This window comes from Schistocerca piceifrons, chromosome X (genome assembly GCF_021461385.2).
Source record: "Schistocerca piceifrons isolate TAMUIC-IGC-003096 chromosome X, iqSchPice1.1, whole genome shotgun sequence".
Classification (NCBI taxonomy): Eukaryota; Metazoa; Arthropoda; class Insecta; order Orthoptera; family Acrididae; genus Schistocerca; species Schistocerca piceifrons.
The window spans coordinates 769,195,769-769,214,775 of record NC_060149.1 but is presented as its reverse complement, the minus strand read 5'-3'; the positions used below and the strand labels follow the sequence as shown (position 1 = coordinate 769,214,775).

General features: G+C 45.7%; 1 protein-coding gene across 4 annotated transcripts in view; it reads left to right on the top strand.

The window, feature by feature from the left end:
• The window catches only part of LOC124722065 (transcription factor CP2), an 881,222-nt gene that overhangs the window by 341,273 nt on the left and 520,942 nt on the right, over positions 1-19,007 (top strand). For all 4 annotated transcript variants that reach the window (XM_047247263.1, XM_047247260.1, XM_047247261.1 and 1 more), the window contains exon 2: positions 12,570-13,434. In XM_047247263.1, coding sequence (XP_047103219.1) covers positions 13,164-13,434 — 271 coding nt within the window. In that variant the 5' untranslated portion in view covers positions 12,570-13,163. The remainder of the gene's footprint in view (positions 1-12,569; positions 13,435-19,007) is intronic.

The window sequence follows — 19,007 nt, the reverse complement described above, 5'->3', positions numbered from 1 at the left end:
TCATCAGTCCCCTAGACTTAGAACTACTTAAACCTAACTAAACTAAGGACATCGCACACATCCATGCCCGACGCAGGCTTCGAACCTGCGACCGTAGCAGCAGCGCGGTTCCGGACTGAAGCGCCTAGAACCGCTCGGCCACAACGGGCTGCCCGTGATGCGTGGCTTATGAGCAGCCTCTCGACCATGAAATCCAAGTTTTCTCACCTCCCGCCTAACTATCATAGTACTTGCAGTTGATCCTGATGCAGTTTGGAATTCCTGTGTGATGATGTGGATAGATGTCTGCCTATTACACATTACGACCCTCTTCAACTGTCGGCGGTCTCTATCAGTCACCATACGAGGTCGGCCTGTACGCTTTTGTGCTGTACGTGTCCCTTCACGTTTCCACTTCACTATCACATCGGACAGAGTGGAGCTAGGGATTTTTAGGAGTGTCGAAATCGCGCGTACAGACGTATGACGCAAGTGACACCAAATCACCTGACCAGGTTCGAAGCCCGTTAGTTCCGCGGAGCCCCCCATTTTGTTCTCTCACGATGTCTAATGACTGCTGAGGTCGCTGATATGGAGTACCTGGCAGTAGGTGGCAGCACAATGCACCTAATATGAAAAACATATGTTTTTGGTGGTGTCCGGATACTTTTGATCAGATAGTGCATCTTTGAAAGGAGGGAAGGCACAATACCTCTCGTAACGCATGTACAGGATGAGAAGGGAGGAAAGGTACATACTTGGAGGGATGATAGTGTTAGTGATTCTTAAAAACTTCACATGGACATATGCTCTATTCCGAACGGTTTCCGAGATAGAACACATTTAACCACTTTTGTAAGTTTTCCTTGAATGACTCGAAAACCACACCTTCCAGCAGAAACTTGTCGCAGTTCAAAATTAAAGTTCATTTACTTTTCTACAAAAAGGTCCTATTCAGTTTTTATCTAGGAGTAACAGTTTGCACGAAGAGAGCGCAAGAATATTGAAAATTTCGCTGGACGTCCATGTGCTGTAGCTTACGTGGTTTTTGCAGGTCAGTTTGGGATACTTTCCTGACTCGATATACTACAGGCGTCCTGTATGAAGCTGTTCGTCTCGACTTCCTCCACATTACTTGGTACGTTATAAACAATGACAAAGTTTGAATAATACAGAAAATAAATAACAATGTACATTAAATGTGTTCTATCTCGGAAACCATTCGGAATAGGTCAGGTGTCCATATGAAGTTCTTTGTTCAAAAGCACTAATACTGTCAGCCCTTAAAGCATGTACCTTTCCTCCTGACTCATCCTGTATAAATAAAGGCACGTTTGCCTCGCGATATAAGCAAGTAAAGTGACCGCAGAAAATGTTTCGCGCTCAAGCACATGGCAAAAACATCATTTCAATTACGGACGATGCAAATGGGGAAACAGTGGCCGTGGCGGTGGAGACATTGGTGGAACTTGCTTCCAAACTGATAAAATTAACTCTATAATGTGCACATGTTGTAAGGAATAACATAATACCCATGGAGGGGGATTAGAATTTCTATTGTAAAGAAAATGAATAAACAATGTGTTCACAACAGATATTCAACGAACAAGATGCAGAATGTGCTATTGGACAGCAATTCCTTCGATAACGTGCGACGAAGTAGTAAAGTAGGTACTAATTGTACAAAGGCTCCGACCTTTTAAGTGGACACAATTAGATTTCAAGTATAGCAAAGAATTTACGAGAAAAATTAGCGCCTCGTGGGGTCTTGGTTCTGAAAGGAGTCAAAGTAATGGTCGTATTGAACGAAAGCCTGATGACAGGCGTATTTGGTAAAAGTGTTAACCTGTGCATCTAAACGTATTTTTATCCGTATCCTTTCTCTGAACGAATCACTGTTAATTTGTATTTGCTTGCGTCATTTATTGTTGAATCACAGTACATCTCCGTTACTAGGTGTTAAGATCGCCGATGACGAAACTGATCTTTCAGAAAAGCTAAGTGTATTCCATCATTCTCTTTCGGGAAGATCATTACTACCTCTTCTTATTAATGGCTTTTTCTCTAATTCGTTGATACTGAAAAATGTGTAATTACTAAACAGTTCCTCTCCCCATAGACTGCGTAAGAGATGATTTGATTTCTTCAGAATGGGTCTGGCCATTTAATACCACGAACTCTCGCCCTCTAGTAGCGTAATGAGAGAGCAGATGTAAACCTGCAGACATCAGCGGTGTTGGCCAACTTAACATTGAACTGCTGTGTTCGGGCGCCACGGGTTGCGGGGTATTGAATGGGTGGTCTTTACTGCAAATGAGCGTATGGCGTCAGTGACCGGGAGTTCCCAGACGGGAATTTCGGCCGCCAAGTGCAGGTCTTATTGAGCGCGACGCCACATTGGTCGACCTGCGCTTCGACAATGGGCATGAAATGATGATGAGGACAACAAAACACCCAGTCCCTGAGGGGAGAAAATCTCCTTCCCCCGCCGGGAATCGAACCTGGGCCCCCGTGCGTGGCATTCCAACGCGCTGACTGTTCAGCTAATGGGGCGGACTTCGTCTTTGCTAATACGTCCGTATTAGCATTAAAGCGACGTTGACCGTGGGCAGATGATTTGGCTTTTCTCTTTGTTAGAAGCTGTGCCTGCTTATCCATTGAGTAGTTGTAGACAAATAAACACCGGTGACGTACTTAATCTGAGCCAAAACATTTTGACCAATGCCTACCACGGGATTGAATCCCGCCGGGTGGCGTTGCGGGCAACCAGTATATTGGAATGGCGACAGTGAAAATTTGTGATGCACAGGGAATCGAACTCGGATATCCCGCTTTAGGCAAGCAGTCGCCATAAACGCTTCGGTTATCCGTGCACGAATCACGGCCAAACCCAAACTTCCGTATGTCATCGTCCACGTACCACAACCTGCACTCTTACGCTGCGTATATTTCCGCCCAGAAAGAACATATCTATAGAAAACCGAAAGCCTCTGTGGCCAAGCGGTTCTAGGCGCTTCAGTCCGGAACCGCGCTGCTACTACGGTCGCAGGTTCGAATCCTGTCTCGGGCATGGATGTCTGTGATGTCCTTAGGTTAGTGAGGTTTAAGTAGTTCTAAGTTCTAGGGTACTGATGACCTCAGATGTTAAGTCCCATAGCGCTTAGAGCCATCTGAACCATTTGAACGAAACAGCAGTGCCTGTGTTATTAAGAAGTACCACGAAATGTTTGCTCGGACATGCGCGCATGCATTGCATCGTACTTTGTGCGAAAACTGGCAACTGAACCTAAATAATGAAAACTGTGAGCGTCACCCACATGAGCGCTAAAAGGAATCCGTTAAAGTTCGATTACACGATAAAACAGTCTACTCTAAAGGCCGTAAATTCAACTAAATACCTAGGAAATACAATTATGAACAATTTAAATTGGAAAGAACACATAGAAAATGTGGGGAAGGCAAACCAAAGACTGCGTTTTATTGGCAGAACACTTGCGAAAATGGAACGGATCTACTAAAGAGACTCTACAATATGCTTGTCCGTCCTCTTTTGGAGTACTACTGCTCGGTCAGGGATCCGTACCGGATAGGATTAACAGATTACATCGAGGAAGTTCAACGAAGAGCAGCACATTTTGTATTATCGCGAAATACTGGAGAGAATGTCACTGGATGGACACCATTAAAACACAAGGCATTTTTCGTTGCGGCGGAATCTTTTCAGGAAATTTCAATCACCAACTTTCTCTTCCAAATGCGAAAATATTTTGTTGACGGCGACCTACGTAGGGAGAAAGGATCACCATTATAAAATAAGAGAAATCAGAGCTCGCGCGGAAGGATATAGGCGTTCGTTCTCCCCGCGCGCTATTCAAGAGTGGAATTGTGGTGTCACCGCCAGACACCACACTTGCTAGGTGGTAGCCTTTAAATCGGCCGCGGTCCATTAGTATACGTCGGACCCGCGTGTCGCCACTGTCAGTGATAGCAGACCGAGCGCCACCACACGGCAGGTCTAGAGAGACTTACTAGCACTCGGCCCCAGTTGTACAGCCGACTTTGCAAGGAACGGTTCACTGACAAATACGCTCTCATTTGCCGAGACGATAGTTAGTATAGCCTACAGCTACATTTGCTACGACCTAGCAAGGCGCCGAATTCAATTGATATTGAGATTCTATTAATGTATCATCAAGAGCGATGTTCTACAAATGTGGATTAAAGTTAAGTATTCCAGAAGGTACGTACTTTTCTTTATAGCATTCATTACGTATCCTGTTTCAGACCTCACGCCAGCCTGCGTGAGTTTAAGCGCGTGCCTTTCGGCTTCCTCTCATTGTGTCTAGGCTGTCTTGTCTAGACACAACAGGAATAATAGAGAATTATTGTGAAGGTGGTTCGGTGAACCCTCTGCCAGGCAGTTAAGTGTGATTTGCAGAGTATCGATGTAGATGTAGATAACACAGGCACTGCTATTTCGTATATGAACAGAAATGAGTGTGGAACCATTCTAGCGATCAAGCGATCCGCTGGCGAAGAGGGGAGAGGGGATGAAGAATCCACTGACGTAGGCTACTGTGACAAAGGGCAGATTGTTATAGCCAGGAACCTAGGAACGAGCATCTTGCAAACGGTTGTTTGCCTGTTATTGTCGGAAGGGCGGTGAAACCTCGTGTAGGCGACACGATGTTGGACGTCTACGCCTCATCACAGAACATGGATGTCGGAGACTTGCCCGCTCTGTAAAGCAGATAGGCGGCGATCTGTAGCATGTGTGAAGACAGAGTGCAATGCCGACACTGGCACAGGTGTCTCGGAGCACACAGTTCAGCACACATATTTGAACATGGGACACCGCAGCAGACGACCCCATCGTGTTCGCATGTTCACCCAACCGACATCGTAAATTAGTACTGCAGTGAGCTCGCGACCGCCGAGGTTCGATCGCGGATAAGTGGAAACGTGTCGCCTGATAGGACGAATCACGTTTCTTGTTACACCAGGTCGATGGTTGCGTTCGGGTATGCCGGTCACTCAGGCGAACGACTGCTTAAAACATGCACCACGTCAAGGAAGCCGGTCGGTGATAACAGTGTTATGCTGTGCGGGACATTGACCTGGGCTTCCATGGGACCTGTGGTGGTAATGGAAGGCATCATGACAGTTATGGGTTACGTGAACAATTTAGCGGTCCACCTGTATCCCTTTAAGCTTGATACCTTTTTCGACGCCGATAGCATCTTCCAGCGAAAAACCTAAAAAAACAGGCTGTATCATAATTAATTGCAAAAGACCCAACAGCGGTAAGCAAACACGTTCCAGTAAACATGGATTTGCAAGCGAGGTGTCACTGACTTCAATACGTAAGGTTGTTCTGTTTAGTAAAAATGGTTCAAATGGCTCTGAGCACTATGGGACTTAACATCTGTGGTCATCAGTCCCCTAGAACTTAGAACTACTTAAACCTAACTAACCTAAGGACGTCACACACATCCATGCCCGAGGCAGGATTCGAACCTGCGACCGTAGCAGTCGCGCGGTTCCGGACTGCGCGCCTAGAACCGCTAGACCACCGCGGCCGGCTTCTGTTTAGTACAAATGTATTGGACATATAAACGTTTCGATTAAATCTCCATCTAATTAGGTCTAAATTTCACCCATAGCCTACTTTAACAAGAAATGAAATGCTAATTTAACATTTTAGTGTACACTCGTACCTGTTAAAATAGGTGTTCCTTGAGTCGCTGTCGCACTAGATGCAATACTGCGCTCGCCTCTGCCGTGAGTTACGAATTCTTTCTAGCACTTCCGGATAATCTCGCAAAGCTTGACAAGAATGTACAGTTCAGTTTTTCAGTTCGTCAACTGTATCATCGGGGCTGCAGTACACTTCATTTTCCAGATGACCCCAGACAGAAACATTCAGAGGATTGAGGTCAGCCGGCCGGGGTGGCCGAGCAGTTCTACGCACTTCAGCCCGGAACCGCGCTACTGCAACGGTCGCAGGTTCGAATCCTGCCTCGGGCATGGATGTGTGTGATGTCCTTAGGTTAGTTAGGTTTAAGTAGTTCTAAGTTCTAGGGGACTGATGACCTCAGATGTTAAGTCCCATAGTGCTCAGGGCCATTTGAACCATTTGATTGAGGTCAGGTGATTACGAAGGCCAAGGTACAGGTCCTGTTCGAACTATCCATCTTGGGCTATAGTGGTGCGTTAGATGTATTCTTAGATGAGGTGTCCGCTTTCTTAGCTGAATGGTAACGGGTTTGCCTACCATGTAGCGGGCCCGTGTTCGATTCCCGGACAGGTTGGAGATTTTCTCCGCTTGTGGACTGGTTGTTGTGTTGTCATCATCGTATGAGCATCATCGACACCCAGGTCGCCCAATGTGGCCTCACCTGAAATAAGACTTGCAACCCAGCCATCAATGCCACACGATCCTTTTTTTAGATGAGGTGAAAAAAATTTGCTGGTGGCGCATGATGCATGTACCAGATTCCCAAACGTCGCGCAAGGGGAACATGCTCAAGCGTTCCTGGAATATCCCATTGCAGTACTGGATGTACCCTCGACCATCAAATTTTCTTGTAGGAATGGACGGCCCTACGATCCTGTCACCTAGCGTCCCGAACCACAAATTTGTGATTAGCGTTGTTGATATGGTGATTTATGAACAGTAAGTGTCTCAGATTTGAGACCTTTTGGATGGGGATCTAATCGAAAAGTTCACATTTCAGATAAATTTGTGATTTCCTGTCAAAGAGGTCACAGTTCGTAGTAACTGACGGAAAGTCATCGAGTAAAACAGAAGTGATTTTTGGCGTTCCCCAAGGTAGTGTTATAGGCCCTTTGCTGTTCCTTATGTATATAAACGATTTGGGAGACAATCTGAGCAGCTGTCTTCTCGGTTGTTTGTAGATGACGCTGTCGTTTATTGACTAATAAAGTCATCAGAAGATCAAAACAAACTGCAAAACGATTTTGAAAAAATATCTGAATGGTGCGAAAAGTGGCAGTTGATCCTGAATAACGAAAAGTGTGAGGTCATCCACATGAGTGCGAAAGGGAACTCGTTAAATTTCGGTTACACGATAAATCAGTCTAATCTAAAAGCTGTAAATTCAATTACATGTATTACAAGTACGAACAACTTAAATTGGAAGAAACACATAGGAAATGTTGTGGGGAAGGCTAACCAAAGACTGCGTTTTATTGGCAGGACACATAGAAAATATAACAGACCTACTAAGGAGACTGCCTACACTACGCTTGTCCGTCCTCTTTTAGAATACTGCTCCGCGGTGTGCGATCCTTACCAGATAGGACTGACGGAGTACATCGAAAAAGTTCAAAGAAAGGCAGCACGTTTTGTATTGTCGCGAAATATGGGAGAGAGTGTCATATAAATGATACAGGATTTGGGCTGGAAATCGTTAAAAGAAAGGCGTTTTTCGTTGCGATGGAATCTTCTCACGAAATTCCAATCACCAACTTTCTCCGAATGCGAAAATATTTTATTGACACCGACCTACCTAGGGAGGAACGATCACCACGATAAAATAAGGGAAATCAGAGGTCGTACGGAAAGATATAGGTGTTCATTCTTCCCGCGCGCTATACGAGATTGGAATAATAGAGAATTGTGAAGGTGGTTCGATGAACCCTCTGCCAGGCACTTAAATGTGATTTTCAGACTAGATGTAACTCTGACAGTATTTTATACTGCAATCAGTAGCGTTTAGTAACAACACATTCGCCGTTACCTCGCAAACGGCTTGTTTAGCAACTCAAATTTAGTGTTAAGTTTTTACTTCTATTATTGTATACTTTCAACCGAGTCAGTTTTCGTCGTGAATTGTAATACACCTTGTATAATAAGGTGATGAATACGGTGGTCCATGTACTATTTATCAAGATGACAAGTGATGAATTGAGACGATGTGGAGCAACGCAGTCGTATTATCTTGACGAAGATCGCAATAAACGTTCCAGCGCCCTTATATGAAGCACTGACTCCTATCTGATCAGACATTTTTAACGGTCGGCAGGTTTAGAAATCTCTGCCAAGGCAGCAAGTTAGTATTTGGACGACTATACTGTATGAAGGTGTGCACTACTCTGTGGTACGTGCTGTAGTCGCTAAGGTGCTAATAGTTCCAGAAATTTCTGATTCGCAACTACAGGGATTCGGCAACAGGCATCTCACACGATGACAGCGTGGCGGCAGTGTGAGCTACAAATCGAAGCCGTGTCTTGCATCCCGTTCAGAGCTTCACCACTCTGATACACTTGCGACGTCACTGCTGCATACGAGCTCGCACGCTACGGTCCTACATGTTGAAAGAGGGCGCTTTCAGTACGTACGTGATTTTTGGATTTCCGATGTTACATGATGCTTTTATTTTAACCACTAAGTCTTTCGCGACGTATTTCTTGTATAAATTTTCTCACTTCTAATCTGATTAAATTTCCAGGCTTTCCACAGTATCCTTCATTATTTTTATCAGGGAAACAACTCACTTGTGTCTGTACACCACGTATAGACGCAGGCAACAGGTGGCGCCTTTACTGCTTTCACGTCTTACAGTTCAGACTATCTTAGTGACATTTGGCTGCTTACCTGTCGAAGAAAATGGAATGTATTGTCAAAAACTTGTAATAGTTCCAAATACGACGCGAGTTTAGTGAGAACATTTTATACCGATATGATTATTTATTATAAGCAGCTATTTGGGGTATTTACCCCAATAATCTTTATTTACGACAAACTGTCTCGGCTTAATCGCCATTTTCAAGTACCTGCGGTTACAATATTGCTGAGAACAGGTATGGATGCCAATGCCATTCATATTAAAGTATCTGTCTTGTACTCACGTCTACATTGATGTGATGTCCGTGTTGCGTCGTTAGTTATGCAGTGATTTCAGTTATCATTAATTCAATCGTACTGTTAACTCTTATTAATACATAAGCTGTGTTAAATGATTTAATATTCACAACGTAACTAGCAATAAAAATAATTATTATTATTATTAATTTTCATTGTGTGATCATGTTAGACTTAGTGACCAGTACTGAAACAAGTTATCAAAAAATGGTTCAAATGGCTCTGAGCACTATGGGACTTAACTGCTGAGGTCATCAGTCCCCTAGAACTTAGAATTACTTAAACCTAACTAACCTAAGGACATCACACACATCCATGCCCGAGGCAGGATTCGAACCTGCGACCGTAGCGGTCGCGCGGTTTCAGACTGAAGCGCCTAGAACCGCTCGGCCACACAGGCCGGCAACAAGTTATCCGTACGTGAAATTCTGGATGTAGAATGTCTCAGACAGTCTATTTCTGTGGAGTCCGATGCTAGAGAATTCTGACTTGGTTTTTGGATAGCCATGTTCTGTGTGTTGGAAGCAAAATATGCTGTGCAAACAATGCGTAAAAACCACTTAGGGCTTTAAAGAGTGAATAACAAAGTGTACAGTCCTCTAGTGCGACAAAACAGTCAAAGGAATAGTCACTCAACAGTCCGAAGTTGGCCCCAATAACCACTTAAAACAGAAGAACGAATAAACCCATCCTGTTGAGGTGATCATGGAAGGCGACTCAAGGGAGATCGGGAAAACCGATGTGATTCGCCAATCTTCTTGTGATTCGCGGCTTTTCCCAGAGACATGGTTCAAATGGCTCTGAGCACTATGGGACTCAACATCTGTGGTCATCAGTCCCCTAGAACTTAGAACTACTTAAACCTAACTAACCTAAGGACATCACACACATCCACGCCCGAGGCAGGATTCGAACCTACGACCGTAGCGGCCACGCGGTTCCAGACTGAAGCGCCTAGAACCGCTTGGCCACAGCGGCCGGCTCCCAGAGACATGTTTTGCCGCTTCCTTCTTCGTCATTTAGACTTTTTCACCACACCAGAGCGTCTCTGCCGTCTAACTTGTGTCATACAAGTATGATGATGCGTTGTTGCCGTGCACTTCCACCAACTCAACATGGATTGTTGTAGAGTTGTTCGGCTTCAGATTTTCAGGGTGCGATAGAGAACTTCGCAATTTTTGGAATGAATATAATCAAAACATTGAGATACCGACCGATACTTTTTATTGAATAAAGCAAACAAAATGCCGTATGCACTGACTGTTTACATTTACGGTTTTTGAACAGTGCATCATTCAGATGGCGGCCTGATGCACTACTCAAGTCTCTCTGTGGAGGTTTTCGTGGCTGCGATTCATCTCGGGCGGAATGGTAGTAACCTTGTTCTATATCACTTCCTTATGAGCTTCCAGGGTATCGGGGAGATGCTCAAACACCTTGAAATTTTGGTATCCCCACAGGAAATAGTCGCGGGATGTCATGTCGGGTGAGGCTGAAGGCCACCTCTGAAGGAAACAACGTGCTCAGGAAACATATCTCTCAGGATTTCACGTGGACGACGAGATGCGTCCCGCTGATGCTCAAAGTTTTGAACTCCGCGTTCACTGATAACATCGTCCACTTTTGGCTGGAGAAGGTTTTGCTACAACGCACAATAACGATCAGTGTTTGCTATAACTGTAACACATCTTTAAAAAAGCAGTAACCCAACACACCAGATTGAAATACTGCATACCAAACTGGTACTTTCGGGCTAACAAGTGGACGTTGATGAAGTTCTCGGGGGTTGTTTTCAGACCATTATCTGAAATTTTGTTTATTTACTGCACCCGAAAAAAATGGTTCAAATGGCTCTGAGCACTATGGGACTTAACAGCTGAGGTCATCAGTCCCCTAGAACTTAGAACTACTTAAACCTAATTAATCTAAGAACATCACACACATCCATGACCGAGGCAGGATTCGAACCTGCAACCGTAGAAGTCGCGGGGTTCCGGACAGAAGCGCCTAGAGCCGCTCTGCCACCGCGGCCGAACTACTGCACCCTAAAGATGAAGAAATTGGTTTCGTATGTAGAGAGACGTATGCGCTGCACACGTTTTGAAGAATGTATGGCACAATCTCGCATGTGTTTCAAGGTCTGTCACTCAGTTTTTGAGTCGTCACAACGTTATAAGGACGCAGCTTTAGGACGCGGGGAAAAATTCTGCGAGCAGTTCAATCCGATAAGTGTAGGGCGGTCGCGTGTTTTCGTGCTGAGCGCCGTGAAGACTGCTGAATTGAATGCCTTACTAAAGCCACATTTTTCCGGTCGTGCTGCAGTGAGAGGGTGGCCAGGAGTTTTTCTTTTGAAAGCAGAACTTGTTTCTCTAAAATTTAGAGTCCATGTATGACTAGTTTTCTTATCCGTAACGGGGTGATGTCGACCATACGCGTTTACTGAGTTTAAACTCCTCGACTGCTTACGGACGATGCTCACCAGGCTAAGTCGTAGCTGACACTGACACTGGAACATACACAGCAGATGAATGATACTCTCAGCACTCTACACCATTTCCTCGTGTAGCTGTATGTTCAGTATCGTGGAGTTCTTTTTGCTGTACGATATTCCACTTCATCACCGGGCTGCCCCCTTTTGTTACGTCTCCGCTGCTGGTTTGCTAGGGTCAAATCACGCGAGAATTTCAGAGTGTATCAGGACTGCAAAAGTGTACCTGCAAATAAACAAAAAATTGATTATGTGACTTTTTTCGATTTGACTTATTCCCGTACTTACGTAAGGTAATCTTCACATTTCATTTTGTTTATACAGTTGTTTGTTTTCCATTGTTGCGTATTTTGCTAATAATAATTCTTTAGAAAACTTTGCTGTACTGAACTTATACTTTTATTGTAGCTGGTTACGATTGTCAACCAACATTCAGGGGAAAGCAAAAAAAAATACAAGTTTCACATTTCATATATCATGCTACAGACGAATATTATACTACAAGGCATATTATGATACACTGCTCTGTATCTGAGTTGTATTTCACTGGTAGCTGTTGATGCCGTTTAGTATAGCATTAGTCTGACCCGCCAGGGTAGCCGAGAGCGCTAACGCGCTATTTCCTGCACTCGGGTAGGCGCGCCGGCCCCGGATCGAATCCCCCCGGCGGAATAACGACGAGGACCGATGTGCCGGCCAGCCTGGATGTGGGTTTTAGGCGGTTTTCCACATCCCACTAGGTGAATACCGGGCTGGTCCCCTTGTTCCGCCTCAGTTACACGGCTCTCAGACATCTGAACACATTCACACTATTCCATGGATTACACTCGATGCAGACAGTTGGGTACACTGATTCCGTCCTGGGGGGTACGGGGTGGCGGCAGGAAGGGCATCCGGCCATCCCTTAAACATTAACATGCCAAATCCGATTAACGATGGCTGACCCTGTGTAGCTGCGGGACAAGGCTCAAGCGATAGATAGATAGTATAGCATTAGTCTGTAGCATGAGATATGAAATGTAACATTCGTATTGTTTCTTGCTTTCCTCTGGATGATGTTTGACAACCGAAACCGGTCAGAATAAATGTGTAAAATTCAGTACAGCAAAGTAAACATACATTTTATAAAAATATATTCGTGCAGTAGACTTTCGCCTTAAAAATGTTGATAATTAATTAGGCATTTACTGAGTGCTCTGTGCTGGTGTGTTGCAGGAACGCTGAATGTATCTGGTCGGGCCAGCGGAGAAGCCTGGGACCCTCACGTACAGCCACCGTCGTAGCTGCTATTGGATCCGCAAGCGCGAACGCAAGAGGTCCCGCCCCAGCGCGCAACGCGGCTGCGACGCCGCTTCTTCCCATGCGCCCGGTCGGCATTCGCTGCTCATAAGTTAGGCACAGCCGACCACCGTTTCGGTAATGCATTGCTCCGGCCGCTATGTCTCCGAGCAGAAATGGTTTAACAAGTGCTTCAGCAGCAGCAGTTCCGTTCCACAGACCTTTATAAATTTTCTTATGTTCGTTTCCGGTATAGCTCTGTATCTGAAGTGTGCTGTAGGAAGGCAGTGCCGCCTCCTGGCTCTGAGTGCTAAGGAAATTACCGTGCTCGAGAGAAGTCGTCATCTATAGAGGAGATTCTAGTTTCGCCCCGAGTTAGGTAATACAGTTTATCCCCTCCCGCGTGTGCTAGAGTAGGTAGTAGTGTGCTTTTGCTTGTCGCCTGCGACCGCACCGTCTAATCGCGTCCGAGGGAAGTTTTCGGTGCTGGGGGGCCGGCGCACAGCAGGCCCCTCGACTGCTCCCCGAGGAATGGAACTGCAAATGATTCTGCGTGACGTGATTAAGATAATGGACCTTCCGTTCGCGGACGAGTGCGCCGCAGTTGAAGATACAGGCGAGCTGACGGAAGCGAGTCCGGCAGGAGTGTTGGCCGCGCAGGACGGACTGTCGGTCGACTCGGTGGACCTGCTGCCCTGGACCAACGACGTGCGCCTCGTCACCCTCGGGCCTCCGAAGAAGAAGCGACGCGCCGCCGACGACGAAGGCCGCACGGCCGCCAAGAAGATCCTCACTGAGCCGGGTAAGTACTCTCACGTTTCTGTTTTCTCAAATCGCCAGCGGATGACACTAGCCTAGCTGAAGCAGGACAAAGCACTGAATGGACCACAGGTTTGAAGGGAGCACTCCAGTATTCCATCCGAGTGATTTACGAAGCACTAGGGAACGTTACCTGGGATGGAAAGACAGGGATTTTAACCCATTTTTGGAAGCTACACTACTGGCCATTAAAACTGCTACACCAAGAAGAAATGTAGATGATAAACGGGTATTCATTGGGCAAATATATTGTACTAGAACTGACATGTGATTACATTTTCACGCAATTAGGGTGCATAGATCCTGAGAAATCAGTACCCAGAACAACCACCTCTGGCCGTAATAACGGCTTTGATACGCCTGGGCATTGAGTCAAACAGAGCTTGGATGGCGCTTACGGATACAGCTGCCCCTGCAGCTTCAACGCGAAACCACAGTTCATAAAGAGTAGTGACTGGCGTATTGTGACGAGCCAGTTGCTCGGCCACCATTGACCAGACGTTTTCAGTTGGTGAGAGATCTGGTGAATGTGCTGGCCAGTACAGCAGTCGAACATTTTCTGTATCCAGAAAGGCCCGTACAGGACCTGCAACATGCGGTCGTGAATTATCCTACTGAAATGTAGGGTTTCGCAGGGGTCGGATGAAGGGTAGAGCCACGGGTCGAAACACATCTGAAATGTACCGTCCACTGTTCAAAGTGCCGTCAGTGCGAACAAGAGGTGACCGAGACGTGTAACCAATGGCACCCCATACCACCAAGCCGGGTGATAATGGCGAAGACGAATACACGCTTCCAATGTGCGTTCACCGCGATGTCGCCAAACACGGATGCGACCATCATGATGCTGTAAACAGAACCTGGATTCATCCGAAGAAATGACGTTTAGCCATTCGTGCACCCAGGTTCGTCGTTGAGTACACCATCGCAGGCGCTCCTGTGTGTGATGCAGCGTCAAGGGTAATCGCACCCATGGTCTCCGAGCTGATAGTCCATGCTGCTGCAAACGTCGTCGAACTGTTCGTGCAGATGGTTGTTGTCTTGCAAACGTCCCCATCTGTTGACTCGGGGATCGAGACGTGGCTGCACGATCCGTTACAGCCATGCGGATAAGATGCCTGTCATCTCGACTGCTAGTGATACGAGGCCGTTGTGACCCAGCACGGCGTTCCGTATTACCCTCCTGAACCCACCGATTCCATATTCTGCTAACAGTCATTGGATCTCGACCAACGCGAGCAGCAATGTCGCGATACGATAAATCGCAATCGCGATAGGCTACAATCCAACCTTTATCAAAGTCGGAAACGTGATGTTACGCATTTCTCCTCCTTACACGAGGCATCAAAACAACGTTTCACCAGGCAACGCCGGTCAACTGCTGTTTGTGTATGAGAAATCGGTTGGAAACTTTCCTCATGTCAGCACGTTGTAGGTGTCGCCACCGGCGCCAACCTTGTGTGAATGCTCTGAAAAGCTAATCATTTGCATATCACAGCGTTTTCTTCCTGTCGGTTAAATTTCGCGTCTGTAGCACGTCATCTTCGTGGTGTAGCAATTTTAATGGCCAGTAGTGTATGATTTTACCCAGGGGACAGGACTGTACCTGTCGGATGGTGGAAAGAAACCCGACGGTGACTCTGTACTGTGTCGTTGGAGACCATAGATTACTTACATTAAACTTCAGTCACTAATCTACAAGGATCTCAGGATACTCTTCAGCACAGTTTCCTTCCATTATGTGGGTTACTTTCCGAGCAATGGCTCATCTGAAGATGAAACTCCTGGCAGATTAAAACTGTGTGCCGGACCGAGATTCGAACTTGGGACCTGTGACCTATGAGGACGGGTCGTGACTCGTGCTTGGGTAGCTCATTCGGTACAGTACTATTCGCGAAAAGCAAAGGTCTCGAGTTCGAGTCTCGGCCCGGCACGCAGTTTTAATCTGACAGGAAGTTTCATATCAGCGCACACTCCGCTGCAGAGTAACATTTCATTCTGGTCTCATCTGAAGATATTGTTATGAAAGATATCATCGTTGCCTATGGGTCTTGGCCATTAAAATTGCAACACCGATAATGATAACAAATAAGGAAATTTTACTTATTGTGCGTATACAGTATGGTAGGAAAAATAGACGATTAAATTTGTAGCTGATACGGGGGTAAACAGGATACGAAATTAAGTGCAGAGCTGACAAGGTGCGGCCGCGACGTTGTAATCACGGATTTACTTCAAACTTTGTACACCTTTAGTGTGTGTGTGAAATTTTATGGGACTTAACTGCTAAGGTCATCAGTCCCTAAGCGTACACACTACTTAACCTAAATTACCTTAAGGACAGATACACATACACACATGCCCGAGGGAGGACTCGAACCTCCGCCGGGACCAGCCGCACAGTCCATGACTGCTGCGCCTAAGACCGCACGGCTAATCCCGCACGGCGCACCTTTAGTAGGCCATAAAAAGAACATAATGTGTAAGTACTATAGTGCACTACATTGGCAATTCCGAGAAAATCGCAAGAGAAATTTTACGCGTCTGTTACGTCACTGATGTACTTGTGCGAGAGTAACGGGTCTAAGAAGTCATTAAGGTTATGTTAGCGTTAGTGTTGCAGGAGGGTCGTGGATGAGGCGACGGTGCGAACCCATGTAACATTTACTTTTTAATCTAAATTTTTTTCTTCACTGGTCATAGTACTTAATTTATAAGACATTTGATAAGTAATATAATGAAAAAAGACGTGAATTTTCGTGAAGTTGTAGTGAATTTCATATGTTATTTGACTATTTACTATTTGTAATTAAATTTTCAAGTGAAACTTCTATAAATAATAATGCGAATGATGTTATTTAGAATCAGTAATACAGTAAGTCACAGTCCGCAGCTCGTGGTCGTGCGGTAGCGTTCTCGCTTGCCGCGCCCGGGTTCCCAGGTTCGATTCCCGGCGAGTCAGGGATTTTCTCTGCCTCGTGATGACTGGGTGTTGCGTGCTGTCCTTAGGTTAGTTAGGTTTAAGTAGTTTTAAGTTCTAGGGGACTGATGACCTCAGATGTTAAGTCCCACAGTGCTCAGAGCCAATAGTTGAGGTAGAGCGGGGGTCCAACCGTCGCGTCATTCACGTTCGTCTTACAAAGCTCGAACGGTAATCACTTGAGCACCAAGAACTCTAACGTCCGGTACCTACGCACAGATACATTAGCCACAATACAGATGTGTAAAACTTCTCTTGCGCTCTTCTCGGAATTGCCAGCGTAGTGCCGGCCGGGGTGGCCGAGCGGTTCTAGGCGCTTCAGTTGGAAACCGCGTGACCGCTGCGGTCGCAGGTTCGAATCCTGCCTCGGGCATGGATGTGTGTGTTGTCCTTAGGTTAGTTAGGTTTCAGTAGTTCTATGTTCTAGGGGACTGATGACCTCAGATGCTAAGTCCCATAGTGCTCAGATCCATTTTTTTTGCCAGCGTAGTGCACCTTACTACTTGCCACTACGTTGTTTTAATGACGTATTAAAGATGTACAAGGTCTGAAGTAAATCTGTGATCTCAGCGTCGTGGCCTCCCCTTGTGAGTTTGAGTGACAGATGCAGGTACAACATTCCGTGCTGCTTCAACTCTGCCAGAGTTCATCAATCGTAGTGGCTGGCGAGTGGTCGTGTGCCAGTCGCTCTACAACTCACGGTCAGATGTATGCAGGCCGGCCAAAGTGGCCGTGCGGTTAAAGGCGCTGCAGTCTGGAACCGCAAGACCGCTACGGTCGCAGGTTCGAATCCTGCCTCGGGCATTGATGTTTGTGATGTCCTTAGGTTAGTTAGGTTTAACTAGTTCTAAGTTCTAGGGGACTACTGACCTCAGCAGTTGAGTCCCATAGTGCTCAGAGCCGTATTCAGTGAGTGAGAGATGTGGATGACTTGCTGGCCTGCTCAGCAGTTTGACACATTCTCTATCGATACAGGTCAGGACAGTAAGGGCAACTAATGGTTTCGCGTTATCTTGTTGGAAGATAACGTCACCAAGATCTTGAAAATATGGCTCAGTCACCGATCCTAACACGTCAGAAATATAACGGCTGCTGTCCAAATTACAGGGTATGCGAAATGTAGGTGATCGTGTTCTGTACGCAACGGTATTCCGTAACGCATCGCCAGGAGCTGGATCTGTTTGATGAAAATGATGAATGCAATCTGGTAACGTCCATTCTCCTCGGAGATTCCACACATCGACACGTCCATCATAACGCTACATGCAGAACCGAGATTCGTTGGTGTGCAGTACTGACATTGGATGTGCTACCACATCGAGGGAGGAGCCACTACAATGGTCGTCGTGCTGACAGACTATGGTTCTCCAAGTATGGTTGCACTGCCCGTATGGTTTACGAGCATGTATGGAGTTACTACATTCACTGCCGTTGTGCAGCGTTCGAGTTCATCCAAGGTTACTGGAAGGGGAGGCACGAAGACGGAGTTTTTCACAATCCCCCACAGAAAATATCACACAACGTGAGATGAGGCGATCTTGGAGGTCAAGTGTGCAATATGACATCCGTACGCCTCTTAAGCTTGTTTTACACGATCGTCTTTGGTGCTTGAACAGATTAATCGAGACAAGTGAGTCAACTACACTCTTGTACTGATTCCCGTCTGTCTCGAGTAGTTTTTACGTTTACACATCAGTAACAAAATTGCATGTATTGTGAGAGCTGTCTGCTGTGCAATTCGGCACCTGAACCGTAAGGGAGAGTTGATGAGGGACTATCCTTTCTACGAAAAAATTGAGTAAAAAATGTAGGAACAGGCAATAATAATAATAGAGTTCATTAATGACCACACCAAAATTCATGGTAGATGTTCTTGTCAAAGATCGTGTGGTGAAATCTCTACACTCTTGAGAACCGAAAAAATAGGAAAAGTGTCGTTCAAACATTTCAAAACAAACACATTTATTTGCTAGAGAAAATATGTGTATAAAAACACATCAAACAATATCTAAAACGCAGAAAACAGCTCCTTTTTATTTTATCCTCTGTATTTTGTTCTCTTGCTAAGTACCAAATAGCACCGAACATTATTTTTCTCATAAAATAATTGTGACTTTTTTCTTGTTTAAATAATTTTCATTAAAACACGATTATCTGTTTATGTTCTTATTGATGCGTAGTGGGGACTTTTTGTGTGCTTTCAGTTATTTCGTCTCCCTTTCAGAGAACACTAGTAAGAAAAATACCAGGATCTCGTGCAACCTTCACAGTATGTCTTGAAGACAAAGCAAACAAGATTAAGAAAACACGAAAGCAAATAATCCATTACTGTATCAAGAGTGAGCTCGGCCAGAATAGGTTAACTTCTGATGTTACGAGACGCCGCCATAGTACCCAGTTTCTGCGCATGCGCAATGTGTGGCATACTCGAAAATGTTGAACTCCACACCCGGCGCAGTCTGTAGAGTGTAGATCATCGACGTCATGGACGCACTGGCGACGTGGTTGGCTGCTGATTTACACGCGTGCACGAAAGGCGCACACTCTTCGACTAGTCGATTTTGACCAGAAAGTCG